Here is a 22,978-nt window from a genome sequence, read left to right as displayed (position 1 = left end):
GGCTAGGCACAGAGCTGCCTATTCTCTACGTGGCCGGTCCTTTAGAGTCTGTGGTATTTAAAATAGATGCAATGGGAAAAGAGCTATCCAAGGGGTTTATTTTATTTCTCTGCCTTTGTTGTCTACATAGAAACGTCCTGCAAATAGTTGCGAAAAGAAGTTGTTGGAGGCTCCTCAGACTGTTTGTCAGGTTGATGGTTTTTAGCGCACTGAAGTGTAGTAAAAAATGGAAACTATAAAGCAATATAACGTGAATTGTCTAGACCTTTAAACCTACTCAGGAAATCAAGATATATATGTATTTTTAAGGAAACTCAATAAACCTTGTTTTTAGGATGGTGAAACTGGCTGTTGACAGGGCTGAACATAAACACGGTTCAAGGCCAGTGACTTAATTCTAGGTGACACCACTCCTAATCCTTTATGGCTGAATCCTTCAGTTTTATCTGTGACTAGGAAAAGGTCTGTCAAGGCTGAAGTCACTTGCACCAGGGGATTAGCAATTTTTGCATTCTTCTGAAAGCTTCAGTAATTCCCATGAAGGTAACAGACACCGAGGCATTTGTGGAAACCGGGAGGGAGCAGCAATCCTTTACACTGGTGTACAAATTCTTTTGGAGCTGGACCATGAGAAACAGTGCACATCTGAAGCCTCCAGGTCTGACCCTCGTGCCGTGTGCTGGCAAAAGCTCTGTGTTGTACTCTCGCTGTGGGTCATCAAGGGGAGGAGAAGAAGGGGAGAAGTTGCTGCTGGGTGACCCAAGGGTGGAATCACTATGTCAATGTCTCTCTTTCTTTTTCTTTTTTTTTTTTTTTTTTTTTTAAAAGCCTGGAATTGTTGAAAGTTGTCTTATAAAAAGGCTTTGGGCATCTGCAAGTTCATGAGCGAAGAAGCTCTTCATAATGAATAAATCATAAAACGTGGTCCAAATCCAGCAATCTGAAGGAGTTTGCCTTGAGGAAATGCTTTTAATGTATAGATGTCATCCTCCTTTAGTGGGACAATCGTCTGCTGCTATCAGTTGCTAACACAATTATTCTCTTCTGGCTTAATTGGCAGAGGTCTTAACTTTGGTGCTAAGATCACGGGCAGTAGCCTCTAAGTTTTGAGGCACCCCATTGTGGGAGGATGGCATTACGGAAGGGCTGAGGATTACAGTGTGCTAGCCTGGATTTTGGTACTTTAATGATTGTTGTGTCAGAGTATCTTGTAGCAATGGCTGCTGTATTCCAGCTGGACCTCAGGACACCTCGCTGTAAGGAACCTTTGCAGGCCATCAGTTATTTAGGTGCATTTGGGGAGCTGTTACAGACCCGCTCAACAGTGTGAAGGAAAATTAGACTTATCTTAGTAGACTTGAGAGTCTGACAGTTTTCATGACAGACACCGGTTTTATTAGCAGTTCTGTAAACTCTGCTGTGGGAAGAAGAAGGCAAAAGCCAGTTTGTTAGTTATAATGTCACTGAGCTCTCTACACACAGGTCCTAGAGGTGGCGTCATCTTCAGTGCAGTGGGAATTGGCACTGAATTTATGAATCCCCGTTTAGGATGCCAGATAGGCAGCCTGATTTTCAAGAATGCTGAGCACATCCCAAGCATCCTATGAAGTGACACCCTTTGAAGCCAATTGGATCTGCTGGGTGCTTGGAGCTTTTGAAAATCAGGATCTAAACTCCATTTTAAAGTGCTCCTAACTTCAGTCACCTATTTTTGAAAATACTGACCTACGTCTGCCGCTATCTAGAACAATCCCTGTGTTAAAGGAGCGTTTGATGGAGAAAAAGGGATATGATCTCCAGTGCTAAAAGGAAAAATCCTGGCCTATTTGAAAGTATATTCTCTGATAAGAAACATATTCAGACAAAAGTGAAAGCCCCCCTTCCCCCTCCCCCCCCCCAATTTTCTATACAGTTTTCTGCAGTCTGTGTATTATGTGGTTTATGGTTTTGGCCTCCAATTTCTATTTGGTGCCTCAAGATATAACTTGGCTTTGAGGAATCTTCAATAATTTGGAGTGTAGGTGAGATTGTTGAGGAAAAACTGTGCCAAAGCTTTCCAAACAAGTCGCTCTAATTTCTACCCAAAGTAATTTAAAAAAAAACGCTCTAGTCACGAGCCACCCTTGGCATAACTCTCTATTTGGGTTTGCTTCCTTTTCACACAAGTAAGTCTCTGGTACATGTGAAATCCAGAGCTTTCCACTAATCAAGAAAAAGGCAAAAAAATAATAACTCTGAATGCTGACTTACTGGAGAAAGAGAAAAAAACATTCAGCTTAAAGCAAATAATCAAATAATCCAGATCCCTGTTTTACAAAGCTGAGGTCAGGTGGGAAGTACTCTGGAGCTGTTTGGAGGGGGGAGGATTGTAGTTGTTAGTATTCTTTGCATTACGTTATCCAAATGTAAATGTCTCTCTCTGATGTAGCATCCTAGTTAGACCCTAGCATTTATGAACCAAACAAAGGATTAAATGTGAAAAAGTTGAGAAGAAAAATCTGCAGCTCTGTCTTTTTGTAATTCTTCCCGAGAGCTGATATAAATGGAAGACAAATCAAAGGCAACAATAGCGCCGCACATTTTATCTCACACCCTGTGATGCATATTAGTGTTGTTTCCCATTGTGAGCCCGAAAGAACATTTACAATTTTAGAAAACACTGCATAATGGCTCTCCGCAAGGAAGAGAAGCAAGCGTATGACTGCCAGCACCGACACTTGCTCTGTCCTGGCCTGCAAAATTGTTTTCCTGGAAGCTCTGTAGCAGAAAAAAATTCAAGCCTGGACTTTTGCCTTAAAATTTTCCCCATGCGATAGAGCAGATAGATTTGGTACTCAAAATCCAGTCAATGCCCCTGAAGTACTCCAGGAATGCCAAAAACTGATCGCTGTGCGGTGGTGAGCTCCTAAGATGCGGGTGGTAACACCCAGGGCTGGTGATGACTTTTCTGGGTGTTGCTTTGGAGAAATCTTCCTTTTCGTTTTGCTTTTTAGTGATTTGGAAACATTCCTAGTGTTGTGGGAGATGGGCAACCGTCAGGAGGACTGGAGCAAGTATTTTTGAGTAGCTAACACCAGCTACACTATTGCGGTCTGGCTCTGCACCTCCCTCGCTCACCAGAACATCAGTAGTAAAAGCTGAGCAGAAAAGCACGATTGCCACCACCCAGCTGAAGCAACTGCGGTGGTAACTGGGCTGTTCCTTGAGGCTTGTCTCGGTCTGGGTGTATGTAGCATGCAGTTCCCTCCGGCGGTGCTGCGACTTAGGGACTTTGGCCCCTCTCATGGCTTACTTCTACGTGTGCTCTGTGTTGAAAGGAGGATGGGGTCATTCCCTGCTGGCATGGGGAACCCAGAGCTGAGCCCTGCCCTTGCCCTGGCCTGTCTGTGCCCAGCTGAACTCTGAAGGCTGCCGGGCCAGCACCCTGTAGGGAGATGCCAGGTGAGTGCTTCAGCTCTTCTCAGCTGAGCCTCAGCTCTCAGGGGACAAATGTGACCAGGAAATGCCAGTGAGTGGGGTTCCAGCCCTCCTTCCTCTCTGGAGGTAAAACTAAGGCACTTATTTTCTCTTGCCCTCCTACTGAATCTGCTTGCTGGGCTCTATCTTGTTTCAAAATAAGCTGCAGGTATTGCTCAGTTATCTTAAACAGTCCTCTGCTTGAAAGCCAGGCACCACCAAATTCAGCATTTGTTACAACGAATTTATTCAGAATATGAAATGTTTTGATGGGACTATAAACACCCCAAAATGAGAACCGAGTAGATGAGTGCTGAATGGTGCTTCCAATATCACAGCGTGGTTGAGCTGACCCGGAGCTCTCAATTAAAGCGGGGCAGGAACAGCGGGTGCCTCCTTATAGTGCAATCGTGGTAAAATTTTTCTCTTACGTTCATCAAGTTATCGGTAGAAATGAAAAATGGCATCCATGCTTAGGAGCTAATACAGCAATATAGCACTCGCTATACGTGTGTTCTTCCCTCAGTTCCTTTCAAGCTGGCTAGCATTGGCAGGCTTAGCGCTGTAGAGGAGAAAGCCAGGCTTTCACTGGAGAATTGGGTGCAGCAATCAGCGTTAATGACACCCTCTGACAGTGAAAGCAGCCCGAATCTCCAGCAGCCAGATTTCAGCGATGGCTTTTCTCCATAGGGCACGTGGCGCTTCCCGAGCAGAGTGGGGAGCATCGCCTTCAGGAACGCATCCAGCACTGTCATCTGTCACTCAGCTGTCCCCTTTACAGAGGGAAAACCACCCCCAGCCGTTTATTTACAAGAAATTTCCTACTGCCCTTGGAAGTAACTATATATGCACGTACACACATACACGGGCAAGTGTGTGTATGTGCATTGCTCAGACATCTGTTACCGTATAGTTGAAGCTGGCTGTACAGCTTCGGCTGTGAAAGAGTCAGAGCAGAACTCAGTATAAAAAGGAACACACAAAACAGTGTATAGTTCTTTAATTGTTTTTGAAAAAGGATCATTACCAAACATGCGTCTTGGTAGGGGAAAAAGATATGATGAGTATCACCTGTGAGGCCTTTGTTACTGAGTGCTGCCAATTACCACTTCTTTTCCAGCAAATGAGTTTCATATTCTGTTCAGCTTGGTTCTAGGAAGCTAGCAGGTTTATAAAGATGAAAACAGAGTGCTCGGCTGGGACCTGATGAGCCTTTAGAAAAGGAAGTGCTCTTTCTGACTAGCGAGATGTTTCAGCCAGGTGCGATGGATACTCTACTTCTGGTTACCCAGGGTTTTAGTAAGTGGGCTTCTTTGTTCTTTTTTTTTTTTTTTTTCTTTGCCCCCCCCCCTCGCTTTCTCATGCTGGCTGTTGCATCTTTACCTCAGAAAACATTTGCAAATTCCAGCAGGCCTGCGAGGTCCCATCCAGTAACAGGCCTTTGAACCTTGCCACCTCTGGCTGTTGAGAACATCCCATCCATTTTAAGCTGCAAAAGGCAGGTTGGATAAATTACAGGGAAGAGTCTCCTGTCTCACACAGTATTTTGTTGCTGCCTTTCAGGTGGAACCACACACCCTCCTTATTTACTCTTCCACTGCTCTTCCCTGCCACTTTGAAGCTCATTTTTCACATACTTGGCCGCAGGCCTCCTTGAAAAGGAAGCAAACAGCGTTTTCCAGGGCTCCTCTTTGACTCCACAGTAATCTCTTTCAGAAGCAGTGCCCCCAGAAATGAATGGTTGCGGTCGTAAGGGTGAGCAGCCCTGGCTACACTTTAAAAGACACTCAGGCAAAGCCTCCTTTTGTCCTGTGCTCGTGGTTCACCCTGTTGTTCTTGCCGTTGTAGCCAGGGTTGGGGACTTTGTAAAAGATGTGGTGGCTTGTCTGAGAGCGTTGTAATGTTTGACGGGGACTTTTGTCTCTTCCAGTTCTCAAGCAACTCTCTATTTGTGTCCTCTCAGGCTCTTACCCTCTGCCTCACCACCCGTTCCGTATGATTTCTCTTTCTTCTAATTATCACTTCCATCCCCTCCCAAAGCCTGCCTAGTTCTGGTACAGCTGCTCAGGCTGAGGATCAATGTGACCTCTTCTGTCGGGGTGGCTCCTGTAGAGGGGAATGGAAAATCTCTGTACCATTCCTGGAATAAATAGCGCCATGTTCTGACAAACCCATCCTGCTTGTGAGATCTGGGGCCTCTTTGCTTTCACAGTCTTGCTTTGCTGTAGCTGCATCAGGATTATTTGAAATGTTCAGAAAGCACGGTGAACATGAGGTGGCAAGGGAGATTGAAGGGGCATGGTGCATGCCGATGGAAAATGCAGCGGCAGCGCGGGCTGTTCAGGTGTTTGCGATGGAGGGGAAAGCAAGGCCTACTGAAGATACCAGGCACCTGGGTCAGCTCTTCAAAATTAAGGATCTGAGCCCTCACCCCAGACTAGTGGCTCAGGGAGGGGTTCAACCTGCTGTGCAAGAGTACCTGGAGACAGACTAGAAGCCTGGCAGTGTGTGTGGTGTGATGGGGATGGATGTGCTGGTATCATTCGGGCAGGCAGTGGTTGCTCAGCAGGCTTGTTCCAATAACCTAGAGAACAGAAAAATGTTTCCAAATGCCCAAAAGTTGGTTCTCCCCGGTGGAAGCTGAGCCTCGGGAGACCTGGAGGGTTCCTCTGGCTTACGTGAAGAGATCCTCCAGTGCTGCAGTTCCTCACACCATCTTTACCATCAGGGTGCTGGTGATCAGGAACTGAACCCCATAACTCAGGAATTTTGGTAAGTGGTCAGAAGTGGCAGGGGAAATGACAGAATGGGGAAGAAAGGAAAATAATCATTCCTAGAGACCTCTATATTTTGAGAATACCTACACTTTCTGTAAGACCTCTGAGCATGCTATCTGCCTCATTTTCAGTCAGGCAAATAGCACACAAGAGCCTTGAAAGCAGTTCGGGCCAGGTAATCTCCTGGTTTGAATACTACCAGGCAACATTTTAGTTAGGTTAACAGACAGTAGTTGAAGAATGCGATAAAAGCCTCCGGGTGCTCCATTTCTGATATTCCCTGCCATAGGGCTCTTCTCTGATGAAAGGTTTCACAGAAAGAGCATCTGGAAAACAGCACTGTGGCCTTTCTGTCAGAGTAAAAACTCAGAAAGGCCTTTTCTTAAAATGACATGCCCTTGCATTCATCAAGGGCCTGCTGCGTGCAGGTTTATCCTGTTGTGGCAGAGAGACAATGGATACAAAGAGCTCCTGATGGGCATTAGTGATTTTAGAGACGCCCAATTTGTAAGGGTCTTTTGGGCTGTATTGCTGTGAGACAATCCTCCCTGCGCTCCCATTTCCACCTTTAGGGAAAAGGAGGCATAAGGAGATTTCCTAAGAGTATGTTTAAGAAAGAACTGGAAGGGGATAGTAATAAGTGGATCTAGGACACTTTTAAGTCGCATTCAAAAAGTTGCAGTTCAGCTTGAGCTGGAAAGAACAGTGACTGGAAGCAGTGCGATGCCTTTAGGCACAGATGCACGCGCAAACACAGAGGCAACACGATGCACACTGCACTGGAGGGACAGGGAGCCTCACAGCACTGGTTACCCTAGGAGACAAAGCCAAGATGCCAAAAGGGATGATAAATGCTCCCTTTAATGATGAAGGGGCTGTGAATCCTGATAGCCTGCCCGTGGCATTATGAAATGATGCTCAGCTCCTTCCAAAGCCTGGTGAAGCTGGCTTCCCAGCCAGTACACCTTCCTCTGAAATCTCGAGATTTCATTTTCATCTTCAGGGTGTCTAATTACCAGGGAGTTCTTTGATCAAGCTAAAATATTCCAGAGGTAACAGATGGAGATTTATTGTTTGTGAAGCTGCACTGATCGCACCTCATACTCGACCTGGGCATCGTGGAAGGATGGCGAGGGAGAAACTGTCCTCGATCATCAGCATAACAAAATTAAGATGGGCCACGAGTGCTGTGATTTAGAGCCCTGAGAGCAGCAGGTGGGGGTGGTTTTGCACATAGAGCCATACATGAAGAGATCATAAATCTTTTTTGTGAGAGAATTTGGTCTGGCTGAAAGGGTCACTCATGCCAGATGGAGGTGGTGAATAGGAGTCAAACCAGGCCCCTTAGTTCCTGAGTGAAACGGTGTTTATGCTACTAAAATACAGCAGTAAACAAAGCCCGTGAAGGCTTGACAGTAACATTAGCAAACGGCTACAGTGAAATGACTGGGAAGAAGGGAAAAACAGCCCTGGCTATTTGCAGAGCAAGAGAAATGGAACCGGTTTTGACAGATCAGACAATGCAGCTCTGGGTCAGAAGAGCTTTGTCTTTCATTTTTGTGGCTGCGGATGAAAAATGGTGCCTTTGCACTGTAGCCGGAGAAATTCAGATTTTAACGAGCCTCTCTTTCTCACTGTCTCCCAATTAGGGGAAGCATATTTACAGCTAAATGCAAAAACAATAAATTGTATTTCATGGCTCTGAATCAGGGAAATCTGGATCGCTCAGAATAGCTACGATGTCGTTTTCACATTATGTAACCACGGAGGTGATTTTTTTCAAGGTATATAACCAGAGCAGAAGCAACTGCTAGGCAAATAATGTAATGAATGTCCCCCGACTGCAAATCGTCCATGGACAGGATAGCATTTTGTTAGAAATCCTGCGGTGTTACCTGAAACCCTTGGGCAGAGGTTTTCCAGATGCAACAACTGTGCCGTTTTACTGGAAAAAAAATAGCCTAGCCTTGAACCATTGTGTTATTGGTAACTGTTTTTTCTTCAAGAGTTCAGAACGGTCCTAGGGCAAGGATTTCACACGTGGTTGCAAGACGTCTAGGGTGGGGGATTTGTGAAGGTTTAAGTTATCTTGGTGTTGGCTGATTGCACCGGCGCACCTCACTCATGCATGAAATCTCATATTCTGTTTGTCTTAAAGCTCGGCCCTGGCATTAGAAGAGGCTGGGAACTAATTGCAGAAATCCAGCCTCGTGCTTCAAAGCCCATCTGATAAGCCCTTGCTCGGGGCCGGCAGGAGGGCGCTGCCAAGGCGCAGCTTGGAGGCTGGGCTCTGCCAAGAGCACCTGATCTCCCCCGCTCCCTCAACAGCTAATGGTGAGAAATAACCCCCCGGGAGCTGGGCAGCTGAGAGCAGAAACCCAATTGCGGCACCTTCCAGGAATGAGATTCATTGATTCTAGAGAGACTGAGGTAGGATTTTGCTTTGAATTACATGGGAGAGGAGCCTGCCTCTCTCTCCTGATTACAAAGGCACTCCTCAGTATACAGCAAAGCCTTGCTGATGATCGGGCAAAAATGAGTTTTTATGGATCGCTCTGCATTATAGCTTCTAAGCCCACGTAGTTGCCCGATTTCATCGCTCGATATAGATATAAGCCTCATGAGGAGGGAAAAGGAGGAGGGTTATGCTTTTCACTTATCAATTTATCAGGAGCATGGGGAAGTGACAGATATCTGACCTCTGTAGTCAGGCACTTTTAGAATTGATGCTAACAGACCACAAACACATCTTCATTTTAATGTCGTGCATTGCACCTCAACTGGGAGCTGTGCTTCCCAGAGAAAGAGTGGCAGGGTAGCTGGAACCACGTGGAACCGCGGACAGATTGTGACCGTAAAGGAGAAAAAAAAAAGATGAAATAAGAGCACAGAGATTTCTATCTCCCTAGTAAATATTTATCTTGCGTGTTTAAAAAGGGTGGGAGCCGCTCTTACCTGCACCAGAATCCAGTTGTCACCCACGGCTTTGCTAGTTCTGTAGGCAGCCTACAAAGGGCTGGGGCAATGAGCTCTGTCAGGAGCATGATTGGAAATGGTAATTGGAATTGAAAGGGGCATCTCCCAGGCTTCTTCTGAGTCCGTAACGCTCAGCTCCCGCTCAGAGACCCAAAATACCTTGCTTGTTTGTGCTCTAACCTGCAGCGATCGAAACCAGTGGGGGGCAGGGGAGGCCTCTGGAATAAATTGGCTGTCAAGGCAGTTCTGGTCTGGTTCAGATTCTGCTGCTTTTGTGAAATAGGCTTGCTTCTGCAAGGCGCTCAGTTTTATGGCACGGCAGGGGAGAAGCTTTGCGGATCATACCCTTTCCACATACGTGTCAGGGTAGAGACTACAGCTACCCCCCACCCACAAGAAGAGCAAGGGAAGAGGTGAAGGTTTACGTTAAGAGTTTGAAAGTCTTCCCTAAGATCAGCTGGTACAGTGTACAAATGTCCTTGCAAAGCTCCCAGTGGTACTCAGTTTTGCTAAGGATTAAAATATCTTCTGCCTTTTTTGTCCCTGAATGTTGTTTCTCGCTATCGTGTTCTTGCTCACAATATGCAACAATCAACATATGCCATGAAAATCATGATGTGGCCATAATCCAGTCCCCGAAGGGGTGGGAATTCAACTATTTGGTCTCGGGAGGAAGGGGAAAACACAGATCAAGCCACCAGTGTTCTTCTGACAACATTCGTGGCCCTGAACCTTGTTAAAGGTCATCTGGCCGATTTGCTGCTGCTGTTGTAGCCCCCTTCCTGGCCTCAGCTTTTGGTATTGAGGGCCCTCAATGCCTTCCACTCCCTGCACCAGCAGCCCCAATTAGCACACACGTGCACGTGCACACCCAAACACGCACACGCGTGCTCAAGGTGCCGGGGCTTTAATTAGGCTCTGTCCTCAGCTAGCATCATGCCAATAATCCTTTGCACCTGTCAGCTGCATGAGAGGTTTCTGAAATTGAAAGCGAGAAACCTTTTGGCAGCGCAGGGCAGCCAGGCATGCCGGCTAGTTAATGGGAGATCTTGGGATAGGGCTGGGGAGCTCCATGCAGGCGTCTTCAGAAGCTGCCAGCCGCCACGGTATCTCTAGCTGTTAGAGGAGCTGGGAGCCCAGACACAACCTGTCACATCGCATCTGCTTTATTTGGTTAATAGACGGTGTTTGAGAGGAGGCAAAGCCTGATTCAGAGGCATCAGCTGCCAGTCGGAGTGCGCTGGTGCTGAGCGAGAAGCCCGGATCCCCACAGGAGACGTCTGAGCGTCCCGGTGGGAAACGCAGCATTCGGCACGGGCTGCGCTGGTGGCGGGGCAGTAATTTTCCCCAAATGTTGTTTTGTGTACAGCTATTTCCCCAAGCTAATCAAAAAGGAGCAGAAATGAGATCTTTCAGAGTAGCTTCCTCAAAAAGGAGTGCTTTGATGGCTGCCCAGATTTCATGGTGAGTTTGCTCAAAGGAATCAGGCAGATTTCAAGTGTTACCATCCTTGTGCTTGGCAAATTCCTGGTGTGTGCGTACGCACTTGACGGTGGAGTGACATGGGCTTACCCTCTGCACAAGCAAAGAAGAGCGATGGGCTTTTTGTTGTGTGAGAAACCTCAGGAGAAAACCAAGCTCCTTCTCCTCAGTTCCCGGGAGGAGCATCAGGGATCTGACGTGCGCGTGAAGTGGCCATCACCGGCATTCGCTGACGTGCCAAGTTCACCATCGCAGGCATTTTCAGGCATTTTGTGTGTTTGTGCGGGGCGGTGACTTACACCAGTGAGAAAGAGGTGAAACTGGTGGTATGACGACCCACCAAAGGGCTTCTGCCATACAACTAAGATCTACTGAAAGGATGAGTGACATCTCTCTGACTGTAAAGTCATCCATCGCCCTTTCCCCCACATTCACTGAAACAGTGAACCAAGCTTTCTGGTGGCTGCCTTTTGTTGGTTTCTGTATTTGCCGGCTCTTTGTTTCAGCATTTTCATGCTTAATAGAACTTCAGGAGCATGCTGGAAGTTGCCTGTGAGAGCCTTGCTTGCTCCATCAAGGTGTGTCGGCTTGCAGGTACATCAGAAGGAAAACTTCACTGGTAAATACGTGTTTAGGGACAAAACAAACAAACAAAAATACAAAAACAAAACAAAATACAGCAGAACTGTACAGAAAAGGGACAGACTTTGAATGTGGGACTTTGTTTTATATCTGTTACTGAGGTGGTAAATGGTTTGTGCTCAAAAGGAAAGCGTTTATGAAACATTCCAGTCCTTGCTATGCTTGCCTGTCTCGCAAGAGCAGCCTGAATGGCTCGATTGCTAAGCAACCAGCAGCTTGACATCCTGGCGTTGAACCGCGGGATAGGTGCAACAGGTTTACGGTGGCTGCAAAAGTCAAGAAGCACCCTGGTGGAAATCAACGAAAAACAGGCTTCTGAGTGCTCTGAATAGCAGAGCATGAGGAGAACTGTGTATGAAACTGCAAAAAAAACCATTTTTTTTCCCTTCATTTCAAATATTGTTAGGAGATTGAATCTAAGTTTCCAGGTAAGCCTGAGGCAGAAGAGATAAAAATGTGGAGTTTCAGCAATAAAATGCATTTTCCTACATTCAAATTCTGTTTTGCATCTGAACACCAGTGTATTTGAACTCTCACAGTATCTATTTTTATTCTGCTGGCTAGAGAAACTTGAATGTGATTAGGTCCCCATCACATATAGCTGTTTATGAGCAAAGAGCTCCTTCGAAAATGATGAGGGAAAGGATGGCGGGGAGGCAGAAGCCCGCACTATGATGGGGTTTGCTATTTAGGAACGGGTGCAGACAACTGCAAATACTCGATCAATTATTTTCAAACCATGTTCCTCCCCCTATATCCTCTGCCCTTTTCCTTAACAGCTGCCTCAATGCAGCAGCAGAGTCTGCAAAGATAAGAGCGTGCCGGGAGAGAGAGAGAGAAAGAAAAAAAAAAATACACACACACTTGGCGAAGGTGAGAATTATACATTCATTATGTACTTAAGTATAATATTTTCTCCTTTGGCTTGTCTTACAGGGATGCAAGAGGAGGAGGAAACTTCTGCAGAGCCAATGAAAGTTGAACTCACATGCGAAGCAGCAGAAGCTTCAAGTAATGATGGTAAGTTGTTCTAATAGTTTAGTTGTCCTAAAGTGAATATGTAGCATAGCTTTCTAGCATTTGTCTGTACATTTCTCCTCAAAATAAGAGGTTTACAATGCCTTCCACCGAGTCCTCTGGGAGCTTATGTGATGTCTACTGTCACCTGTTAAGAGACTTATGCAAGTTCATGCAATGATTCCAGTTAGGTCTCTGATGTCTGGAGCCATGTTCCGAGTGTCCCATCAAGATACAGCAGAGTATGTTTCTCATGAAATGGAGTCCCTGGGACTTCTTGGAAGTCTGGTGGAAGTACCTTTCGGTGTCGTACCCCCACCTTGCTAATTGGCTCTGTTTATCCGGTCAGTTGGTATATTCAATCTGCCTGCCTTGTAACTCAACAGTAGTTTAGGCCTGCAAGAATTTTGTTTCACAGGTTGTTTTGGCCAGGATGTATCTGGTTTTGGAGAGTAGTCAGAAAGGAGTAGTTCTGAAAATTTCTGAGCTAGTGTCTCTCTCTGTCAAGGGGTAGGAGTGTGAGCTCTAATAGACATCAGGCTCCATCCAGCTCTGAGCTGACTTCCTTTCTCTTCTTCCTTGGAGTCCCAGCGTAGCTCAGGCTGGTAGAAAAGAGAAGTTCTCTCCCTAGAGCATGTACTGCTAACAGTACTATGATGATTTTGTGACCCAGAAGTGGTTCTGCTTGGATTTATGAACATTAGCAGCCCAAGTCTCCCGACTTGGAGCTTCATGAAGTTGTTCTGGTTGACACCTTCAGTAAGCGGGTGACCTAGCTGCCTGGCTGAGTACCGGGACCCTGCTCCAGCCCATCAGCATGTAAACAAGAAAAAGGCCTTCTGTGCTCTTTCTGGACGGGATCAAGGCCCCAGTGCTTAGACTTTGGTGAGGCCAAAAATTTACCACCCTCACAGATGCACTCCTATAGCTGAACAGAACTACATCAGGAACTCTTTGGGTGCTCTTTGGCGACTCCAAAAAGCAGTGTTCTCAGAATTGGGCTTTCCAGTCACCATCTTCTTAGTTATCCCAGAGTAGTCCCCTGTCTGTAGTGAAGGCTGATTCCAAATCCACCCTTGAAACTCTTTGGCATTTATGTAATAACAATTCAAAGTGTACTTTTTTAGATCTCCAAGTTAGAAATACGACTATAAGAATGAGATAGCGATTATGCAAAGAACTGAATGCTGATTTCCTTTCTCTGCTGTCAGATCATGCTGCAGCATTTGAACTGGTGGCCGATGCTGATACTGGCTGTAGAGGAGCTTTTGCGATTTTAGAGAATGGAAGCATGCCTAATGGGTTTTGTTGCATTTGTTTTGTAAATAGGGGAGATTATGCTTTCGATAGTAAGCGTGCCAAATAAAGCCAAAACAGCCTTCTCTCCTCATCCCCCCATAACCGACCTGCCAAAAAATCTGTAGTCGCGTTATGTTGCTTTAATTTCTGATCCCTGGAGTGGCATGAGCTACTTACAGAAAACAAATTCAGATTTATCAGAGGAGTGTCTGTAGGAATTTCCCGCTGGAAAGAGGAGCGATGGCACAGCTATCGTGATGCGCACTGCAGCGCAGCACAGTGGGGTCAGCAGATGGCTTCTGAAGTGCCGATCTTTGTAGGTTTCTTTGTTTCCGTTCTTGCTCATCTCACAAAGTCTTCTACACATAGCTCATCCTGTAACTTTTCTGCAAACTTCCTGTTACATGAAATGATGGGAAAAGTGTGTTTACTCAAGCTGCAGAAAAGTACTCTGCTCTCAAGGGAAGCCTTCACTCCTCCACAACTTAACTTGCTCTCGGGATGGTAACAGAAGGTTGTTTTTCATGTGGTCATACAGTACACGTTCAAAAAACTATGGCGTGGTAAAAATAAAAAATAAAAGAAAAAATGGAGGAAAGATCTAACTCCTCATGCTTTATCTGAAGCGTCAAGTTTCACTGTAAAAGCCCCCACATTTATAAATGGACAGGGAACATTTACAAAACCTAATAAGTTTCCCTTTGACAGTTGTTGTTATGTAAACTGCCTGTTTTTCCTCTGGACCCCTTCTATCGGAGCTCATCGCTCCGCAGCTGAAAGCCCAAGAGCAAATCACCGGCTGCCCCCTGGCAGCCCAGCTCTGTTTTTCAATCCCGTGTTCTGTGCCACAGGACAAAGCACTCCACAGATGCAGCGTTCAGAGAGATTAGCTAGATCTCAGCATTGGTCCACCTAGCGAGCAGGGATGTAATGTAATGTGGCGATATATTTCCGAAATTCCTGGTCTCAGAAAGTTGGCTGTGATTGTCCATTGGGAAAGCTGCCTGATGGGCCAGGGCCGGGGGTGCATGTAAGCCTGAGTGGGCACAGAGAGACAGAGATGCAAGGCCCTGTTGCCAACATACAGGTTGCTGTCGGCAACCGCAGCAAAGATCCCTGGTAATTAAATTTCTTCTACCCAGGACAGAGTTGCCAGTTAGTATTTTTAACGACGACAAAACCCACCATTGGCGATGGGTTTCCCAGGTGGTGTTTCTCTGTGAATGGGCAATTTTTTCTCTTCCACCAGAGCTGTGAAGATTACTAAGGTAGCTGTTAATTTCCAGCTGGTATTAGGTGGCTTGAGCTCTTTACTCCTTTAATAATGGAGTTCCTTGCTTGCCTTTTTTATCCTGAGCCTGCGGAGCGCTGCGTCTTGACTTGCTGACACAATAGGAGAAAAGAAAAATGAGGCAGTGAGCTCAAAAGAGGCATCAAACCCAAAACTTGAGCTTGTTTCTTAAGCCGCCACGAGCTGATGAGCTCGGCACCAGCACCCTGACCTTCTGTGGCTGACAGGAGCGATACGAAATTAAGATCTCAGCAGCTAACGCCGCCACGCGTTTCTGTTGTAGATGCAGTGCCCAAGGAAAAGGTAACCACCGAGTAAACAGGTGCACAGCTTTCATCGCGGCACAGCGGGTTCAATTCAAAATAGGTAATTTGCTTTCCTGAGCAGTCGGGAGTTAGAGCTGAACGTGCTATCGCAGAGCTATATAGGTGGAAAGGGAAACATTGTTTAGGAAGCAGCTGAAGAAAGAGGTTATGTTTGCAAGAGTCTGACAGAGCTCCTATTTAAATCAACACAATCATACTTTTTGTCCTCTGCTGCCGGGATCTACAGGGTAATATCCTCTGGGGGGAAACAGGCTGTCTCCCCTGGATGACTCTATGCTTAGTTTTCCAGTCTCCCATTTACCCGTCTTCTCTGCTTAGATGCTGCGCTGTGATGCCCAACTACCTGACCTTTAAGCACATAGTTGTCCCACAGGGTAGAGGCGGGATGCTGCAAAAGCACATCCACCCCTTCAGCTGCCGGGCTCTGGCGAGTGCAAGCCATGTGCCAGGGTATTTTATTGTCCTCTTGCGGGGAGCTTGCTTGCTTTTGAGGGGAAGCCATTCCCCAGGCTTTGCTTGAGAGCTGTTAAGCAGCTTGATGGATGGAGAGAGGAAAAGCAGACAGGCCCTCCCCTGCAGGCAAGAATTGAATCAGAGAACAGATAGGAGGAGTGCAGAGAGATGTCCGTCTCCATCACACGGAAACGTCTGCTCCTGCTGTAGCAAGCCCTGCACAAAGGTGCGGAAGGGGCAGCAGGTAAAACTGAGTGTAGGTGGTGGGCAGCCTCCTGGAGCTGGAGCACCTGGCTGAGCTGGTGGCCGTCGTAGCACATTAGTGTCGGCGCAGAAGGCTGTTGACATGAGGTGGCCGTTCAGCACCTCTAAAAATGTTGGGGAAGCAGTAAGAAGGGCACTGTGGGCTTGCGACGTGATCGAGCGTAGCGCGCCGGGGCTAACCTGCCGGGAGGCAGCGTGGGTGGCAAGTCACGGCCCTTCGTACCCAGTGGCGGTCCTTCCATCTGCCCTCGTGGCAGGCTCTTCACGGCTGCGTTGTTTTTGGCCTAACCATAAAGGATTATGTTGGAAGCATCGTAGTGACATACCTAGCCTTCAGCGTGGGACTCAGTGGGACTCAGTGCTTCCTCCTGCCCTCCCACTGGCTGTAGGTGTCAGGGCTTCTCCAGGGCTCCACTGGGCATTTGTGCCACCCTCAGAGAGGTCCTGAGCGGTTTCCGACTCACCAACGTCAATGCAATGTGCTGTCTGTGGCAGTGGGGCCAACTGCTCATCCCTGTAGAATGGGAAAGGGTGGGAAGGAGGCGTGCTCGTTCAGCATGCCAGCAGAGCTTTGCCTCGGGTTGCAAAGGAAGCTTGTGTTTTGAGAAAGATCTTGGAGAAACATGAGCAAAGCCTGGTGGCACTGTCAGAAAACCAAGCTGGAGAAACCAGCCAGCTTAATAAGGCTGAGAAAGGCTGCTGTCATCGGTGTGCAGCGGCCTTCCCGTAAGGATTTTTTATTAAGTATCTGGCCTTTGCCATGCAGACACATAGGAGGAAGGCGACCTCGTTCGGTGCGATGTGTGGCAGAGCTCCGCAGTCTGGAGCGGATGCTTTCCTTGTTATTCGCTCCATCCATCCAGGAAGCCGTTACGGGATACGTTCTGCGTACGGATAATGAATAATTTACAAGTAATCCATCAAAGTCCTAACAGGTGTGTTGATATGATATCAGTTTGGGAAGAGGTCATACCGCCTGGCTGGAAGTAGCTCCTAACTGTTGGCCCTTTGCTTCCCCTTGCCTCCCCTTAGTTTCCAAATCTTCTATTCGGGTGTGAGGGTTTTCCCTGACCCCCACATCAAACGACTCGTAATCCACAGCTGAGGCTGCATCATCAAGCAAAGTTAAAAATAGAAAACAACAGCAAATGACCTCGATTGAATTCATTCCAGAACAAATACCAAATGTTCCTTCTGAAAATGCACGTGCTGAAGGAGCCCTCTTGTACTTGTACATAGCCTAGCAAGGACCGGTCCGGCATGCCAGATCATGTAGATGTTGTTTTGGACAAAGATTGTACTGAAATTGACTTAAGCCTTCTCACATTTCAGTACTTCTATACAGAAATAGAAGGTTGTCTGTGTAAACTGTTCGTAGGCGAGTAAATGAGTGTGTGTAGGAAGATGATGCGGTTGCCCCTGTCTGCTCTCCCCGGCTCCTGCTGTCTGCAGTTCAAGAACAGCCGGAGGCAGAGGCAGTTTCTCTGTAATTAGAGATGGATCCACATCTGGCCCACGGCGTGGTCCGCATCCCGCTGGGGATGTTGTCAAAAGCCCGCGGACATTCAAATCAAAGGCTTTGCTATCTCGGCCGAAGGCTCCACACAGGGAATCCTTCTTTTTTTTGCTCCTTGTGCAGGGGAGCTGAGGGATCCGCAGGCCTCGTTAGCATGGCCGATGTGAAAAACCTCCCTGTCAGATGCCAAAGAAACAATCATGCATCTGTACAACCCCCTTGCGGCAGCATGGTGACGTGGCAGCAGCAACGGGCAAGGGTTGAGTCTGCATTTCCTGGCAAAACTCTAAATTGCCCTTTGGAGGGTCCTGTGTCTCTGTCGGTGGCCTGCAGAGACCAAGGAGGGTCAGTAAGCTCTTGAGCTGGGCACCTCCACTAGGTGCCGGAGTGAAACTTCGGGCTCGGAGGGGTTATTATGCAATGGGATAAGCTGAATGGGTATGGTGGCTAGCGTGTGACAACTGTCCTGTTTTGTTTTCAGCTGAAATGAGTAGCCAAGGTGAGAGCAAGAAGGATCCCACAGAAAGCGTGCCAGAAGCGTAACCAACAGGTAAGGTGCTTACTGCTGTTTCCCCCCAGCTTTCCATTCCAGTTCTACTTGAACACTTGCTCGGCAAATGACCGCAATTTAAGTTAGAGCTCACCAAAAAAGAAAAATGAAAAGGAAGATGGTGCTCCAAAGGAAAGAATTTGGCTCACAGGGCTTCTCGTGCACAAAAAGATAAAAATAGCTAGTAGGTTGGATTTGTCAAGTAGATATCATAGTAGCATTCTGCAGCGGTAATGGATTTTGACAGTGCCTGTTGGAAGGCAGGACAGCACGGAGAAGAGTAAGCGAGCGAATGGTTGTTGGCATTGCTTAGGAAAAGGACAGGCAGCCTACACTGGCTGGTACAGAGTCCAGTTGCATACGGTCTGTGTTCTGGGAAGAACAGGTTCACGTCACGAGGGCTTTATTGCCCTCAGCTCTGCGATGCTTCACGTGGCTTGTAGCTGTGCTGCTGTAAAAACGAGGCCAAGGTAGCGAGCTGCTCTCTGGAGCCATGCAGATTCTTGAAGCTCTGCTGTTTTATACACTGAATGACGGGTGGGTGCTAGCACAAGAGCATGCTACAGTGGTTATCACCGCCCTGAGATTTGTCACGGGTGTAAATGGCCTCGCCCTTAAGTAAAAAAGAGCTATGAGGGCACATCTCACTGTTCAAGTCCCAGGTGCACCCTCAACTACCAGAAGCGGTTGCGATTTCTCTCTCAAAATTAGAATTTCCAAGTGTTCATACGCAACCCTACCTCAGTGCAGGGCAACGGCGAGCTGCCGAAGTCGTATATGGTGAGGTGTGTTATTTATGCTCGGAATAGGATTTCATGTAGCTCAGGACCTGATATAGAAGCTTTGCTACAATGGCAGCCGTCTCAGTGAGATTTGAAATAGAAGGCCTTATTAGTGAGCCTACCCCCTTGTCCTTGTCAGCGTCTTGACAGCGTGCCACCGTACCGCCAGAGCGAGAAATGCAGCTGACGGGGTCGCTGTGGAAACGTTCAGAGGCAAAACGAGAAGGCGCACTCACAATTAAAATACAGCTTCTGCAGCTCTTCCTTCCCCCTTCCTGAGCCTCTGTTTGCATGGTCTGTTAGGGAGAAGGACAAGAAACCAGTGAAATCTTCACTGTTAAAATGCATTGAAAGGGTAATACCCTTGCATTGACTTAAGAAAAAAGTATCTTCTGGTTTCTGTTAGAGACCTGGTGATGAGGAAGCAGGGGAGAGGAAAGTAAAGAAAGGGTACTCTGGAGCAGGAAAAGTCACTCTGCACACAGCCCAGGAAAAACAGGCAGGTTTCCTTCTCGAAAAAGGCAGGAAACAGCAGATGGGCAATGGCTTGTGTGGACCAAAGAAAAGCCTCACTGACGCTTTCTGCCTCATCCTCGTGGAAGCAAATTATTGCCTTGAACTCGCAAGGGAATAAATGTGGATGGCAGGAGGAGGCCCCAGTTCCCCAAATAACACCAGGACTGAGCTCTGGCACAGGAATCAGAAGGTCAGCCAAGCCCAGCCAGCAAGCTGGTGTGATACACTGCGAGCGAAGGAGGGGACATATTCTGGCAGGTCACAGACCGTAGGTCACAGTACTGCCGAAACAGGCACCAAGCTGGCTGGGTCTCCCTTGGTGGGAGAGAGAGGAGCTGTGCCAACAAGAGATGCTGCAGAGGGAACTGTAGTTGTTACGTACACGTATATACTGCATACTCTGCACATGGTGGATAGCAGAATGCTAGGCTGCCGCGCTAGAAAGATAAGATGTGGGTCCCATGCAGCCTTGCTAACTGATGCCTTTTTTCTTTCTTTCTCTATTGTCTGCTGTGATGAACAGGAAGGATGCAGGAGATGAGAGACCAGACAAAACCCGAAGGGCAGGCGCTGACACCCTACGGCATCGTTCTTGGCAGAAAAGAGCACGCGGAGGTGCTCCGCGGGTTGGGAGGGAGGGAGCTTTGGGGAAGTGACTCTGCTTTAATTTCTCTTTGTCCTTCATCGCATTTTGTTCTGTAAACCTGTTGGAAAGAAACACAACTTCCCAGGTCTAACGCTGTTTTGCAACTATCCCTGCAATTACAACAGTTTCTTCTGAACAACAAGTCCCTGTGTCGTACTGGGTCTCTTTTCCTCTCCGTCATTTCGTTGGCCTGTCTCCAGGCCCAATCCTTTTCTAGCATCCTTATCTTCTGTCCTGGTTGTGATACCCTCTGCAGGTGATGTTGTGTGTCTATTCCTGCCCTGCCCCACCCCTTTTATTAAACCAATCCCTAGGATACAAATGGAGGTTTACTTTGAGAACACAGACTGCTGCAGTGTGATCATCCCCAGGCACCGATAAAAAGAACCCTCCCCATGCTAGGGATCAGAAAGACGGGCCGCTCCCAAATCTGTCAAATACCGACAGGGACAGCCCTGTGTGTTGCCCACCTCCAGGCTTCTCAGCTCCTGGCACCTTCTGCCCAGGCTGAGCACTTGGTGGCTCCAAACCCTGCCCACTACAAGAGGTGCTGGCCGGATGCAGAGTGCGTGCCTGGGGCTGAGCTCACACACGAACTCTGTCATCTCGTTGACCCAAAGCCTCGGGATTTCCCCTGACCCTGCTCCTTGCCAGCCCGGAGGAGGTCTCTCTGGTGAGATAACAGTGAACCATGACCAGCTACCACACGGCTGGCCCTTCTGTGGTTCTCACAATGGAATAATGCGCGGGGCTCGAACGGTCAGCACCTGACTGCTTCCCAGGTAGGTCTGCACTCCTCCAAATCCACAGCCTGTAAGTGCCGTCTTTGGGTAGGGGGAGGCAACAGATCTTTCCCAGAGCCTGTGAGTGAAGGAGGAGAACAGGTTCTCTGCACTCAGAACACCTTTAGATAGGGCATCTGGCTTTAACAGCTTCACACGTATCTTGCATGAGCCCTGGTTACATTTTGTACTGCATATGCATGCCTTTTAAAAAAAATAATTATAAAAAAAAAAAAAGGCACTATCCAAATAGATATTTGGATAAGGACATCTCCCCACCAATGTCAATTGCTTTGTTAGTGAATGTCACGTGGAAATTTGTAGAAAAGGAATAAAAGGGTTTTGCGTCATGCCCTCAACTGCGCCATCACTGGAATGGGCAGACAAAATGCACGCTGGAAGGAGGAATGCTCTTCCCTATGCACAGCCATTTGTTTCAGGACACACCGAACAGTTTTTCAGGTGTTGCGGAAAGTGGGGCAGAGGCTTTTTCTCTTTCCATCAACCAGGCATAGGCGAAGATGTGTGCAGGTCCCCTCTTATGACGAGGCCAAGATTTCCATCATCAATCGGTGCATTCAGGGGTTTGTCTCTGTGTGCCAAATACCTTCTGGAGAAGGACTAATTCACTGAAGTTCGGCCTTACATTTTTGAAAGGAAAGGAAGAAGGATTCAGTTCTCCTGTGAAGAGCGAGCAATTTTCATCCCTCCCCTTTTTATATAACACGAGGATGAGAGGAATGCCTCTGCTGTCACAGGTGGCAAAGAAGGCTGCAATGAGGTGGCTTTGCCCAGGCTGCTCGGAGCAGGTAAGGTGGAGAGGAAAGGACAAGAGGACAAGGTACACCTGATTGTAGGCCTGTAGTCTGTGGCTGGGTTGCTGCCTCCCTCTGGAACACATTTTGGGGAAGCTGTGCCTTGAGGCAAGCCAACATCCCTGGGTTGGTACAACAGGGGTCACTCTTACTCAGCAAAGGTGAAGGTGTGGGTGCCCCAGTCCCACTCGGCCCCTTGGTGACTTCATAAATGTTTTTCTCTCTTAAGGTGAGATGTTTTTTTGTTTGTTTTTCCTCTAAATAGAAGTGATGCTGAAATAGTCTAGGTTCTTACTCCATCTGAATTATCAGCAACCCCTGTGGTGAAGGGGAAACGACTTTTCATTGCTTTGGAATTCACTGATAAAAACCTTTTCCACAATGAATTCCCCCAACCCCCTCTTTTTTTGTGCAGGGGGAGTTGTCGTCACAAGAGAGCACCTGAGCAGGGCAGGGGCCCAGGTCTGGGGTGGGGGGCCGGCTTCCCATGTAGACAAGGCAATAAAGCATCATCACCCTGGGCACTGCAGATGAGCATAGCCTCAAGTCCAGTTGAGCACCCAAGAAGCAGAGGTGGGCTCCTGTGGGATCAGAGCCCGAGGTGGCCCTAAGGGCTCTCTTACACTGATAGGACTTGGGGTCTATGGGGAGGGTTGGAGCGAGGCCTACCACTGCTCCCTGCTGTCCCCCAGTGCCACAGTGTGTGCTCTGGAGGGTGCAGGAGATGAGCAGAGGGGGAAGGTGCACTTGTGGTGAAGAGCGAGATAAACCTTGTGGGGTCTGCAGGGGGAGTAGGGGAGGTCGAAGGAGTGAGGCCCTGTTGTTGCCTCAGCCCTTAGCTGAGTCAGTACCTGCAGCCCCATCCTGGCTGTAGCCTGTAGCACTCTGACATGCCCTTGTTCAGCCCTGTGCTCAGCCCATGCTGATACCCTTTAGCTACTTCCTCACCTACCCATTTCCAGCCTCGTGTGGTCAGCTTCACAGGCAGCTGGCTTGGAAACTCCTGTGTCTTACCTGGGCTTCACCCTGGGGTGCTGCCTTCTCAGCCAGGTAAATGCTGTGCCACGCATTAACTGCTGTAACTCTAGGACTACATAAAAATAAAATACTGAAAATGAAACGTGAATAGGAAGCCAAAATCTGAATAGAAACCACACATAAATACAGCAAGAAACCAAGAACAACCAACACACCAGTCCTCAGTACTTCTCTATTTCCTGTGGTGTCGTGGTTTAACCCGGCCGGCAGTTAAACACCACACAGCCATTCACTCACCCTCCCTCTCTGGGATGGGGGAGAGAAACGGGAAAGTGAAGCCTGTGAGTTGAGATAAAGACATTTTATTAAGACAGGAAAATAACTACAACAACGATGATAATAGTACTGCT

The 22,978-nt window shown here is 47.7% G+C and overlaps 1 protein-coding gene across 9 annotated transcripts in view; it reads left to right on the top strand.

The window, feature by feature from the left end:
- The window catches only part of MACROD2 (mono-ADP ribosylhydrolase 2), an 858,318-nt gene extending 838,186 nt beyond the window's left edge, over window positions 1-20,132 (top strand). For 6 of the 9 annotated variants that reach the window (XM_084512461.1, XM_084512462.1, XM_084512465.1 and 3 more), the window contains 3 exons: window positions 12,270-12,353; window positions 17,981-18,049; window positions 19,871-20,132. In XM_084512461.1, the coding sequence (XP_084368587.1) occupies window positions 12,270-12,353; window positions 17,981-18,042 (146 nt within the window). In that variant the 3' untranslated portion in view covers window positions 18,043-18,049; window positions 19,871-20,132. The remainder of the gene's footprint in view (window positions 1-12,269; window positions 12,354-17,980; window positions 18,050-19,870) is intronic. The other 3 variants (XM_084512463.1, XM_084512464.1, XM_084512459.1) reach the window with 1 other exon arrangement.
- Window positions 20,133-22,978: the final 2,846 nt, after the last annotated feature.

The sequence above is a fragment of the Aythya ferina genome (assembly GCF_964211825.1).
Source record: "Aythya ferina genome assembly, chromosome: 3".
NCBI lineage: Eukaryota > Metazoa > Chordata > Aves > Anseriformes > Anatidae > Aythya > Aythya ferina.
This window is presented reverse-complemented; position numbering and strand designations above follow the sequence as displayed.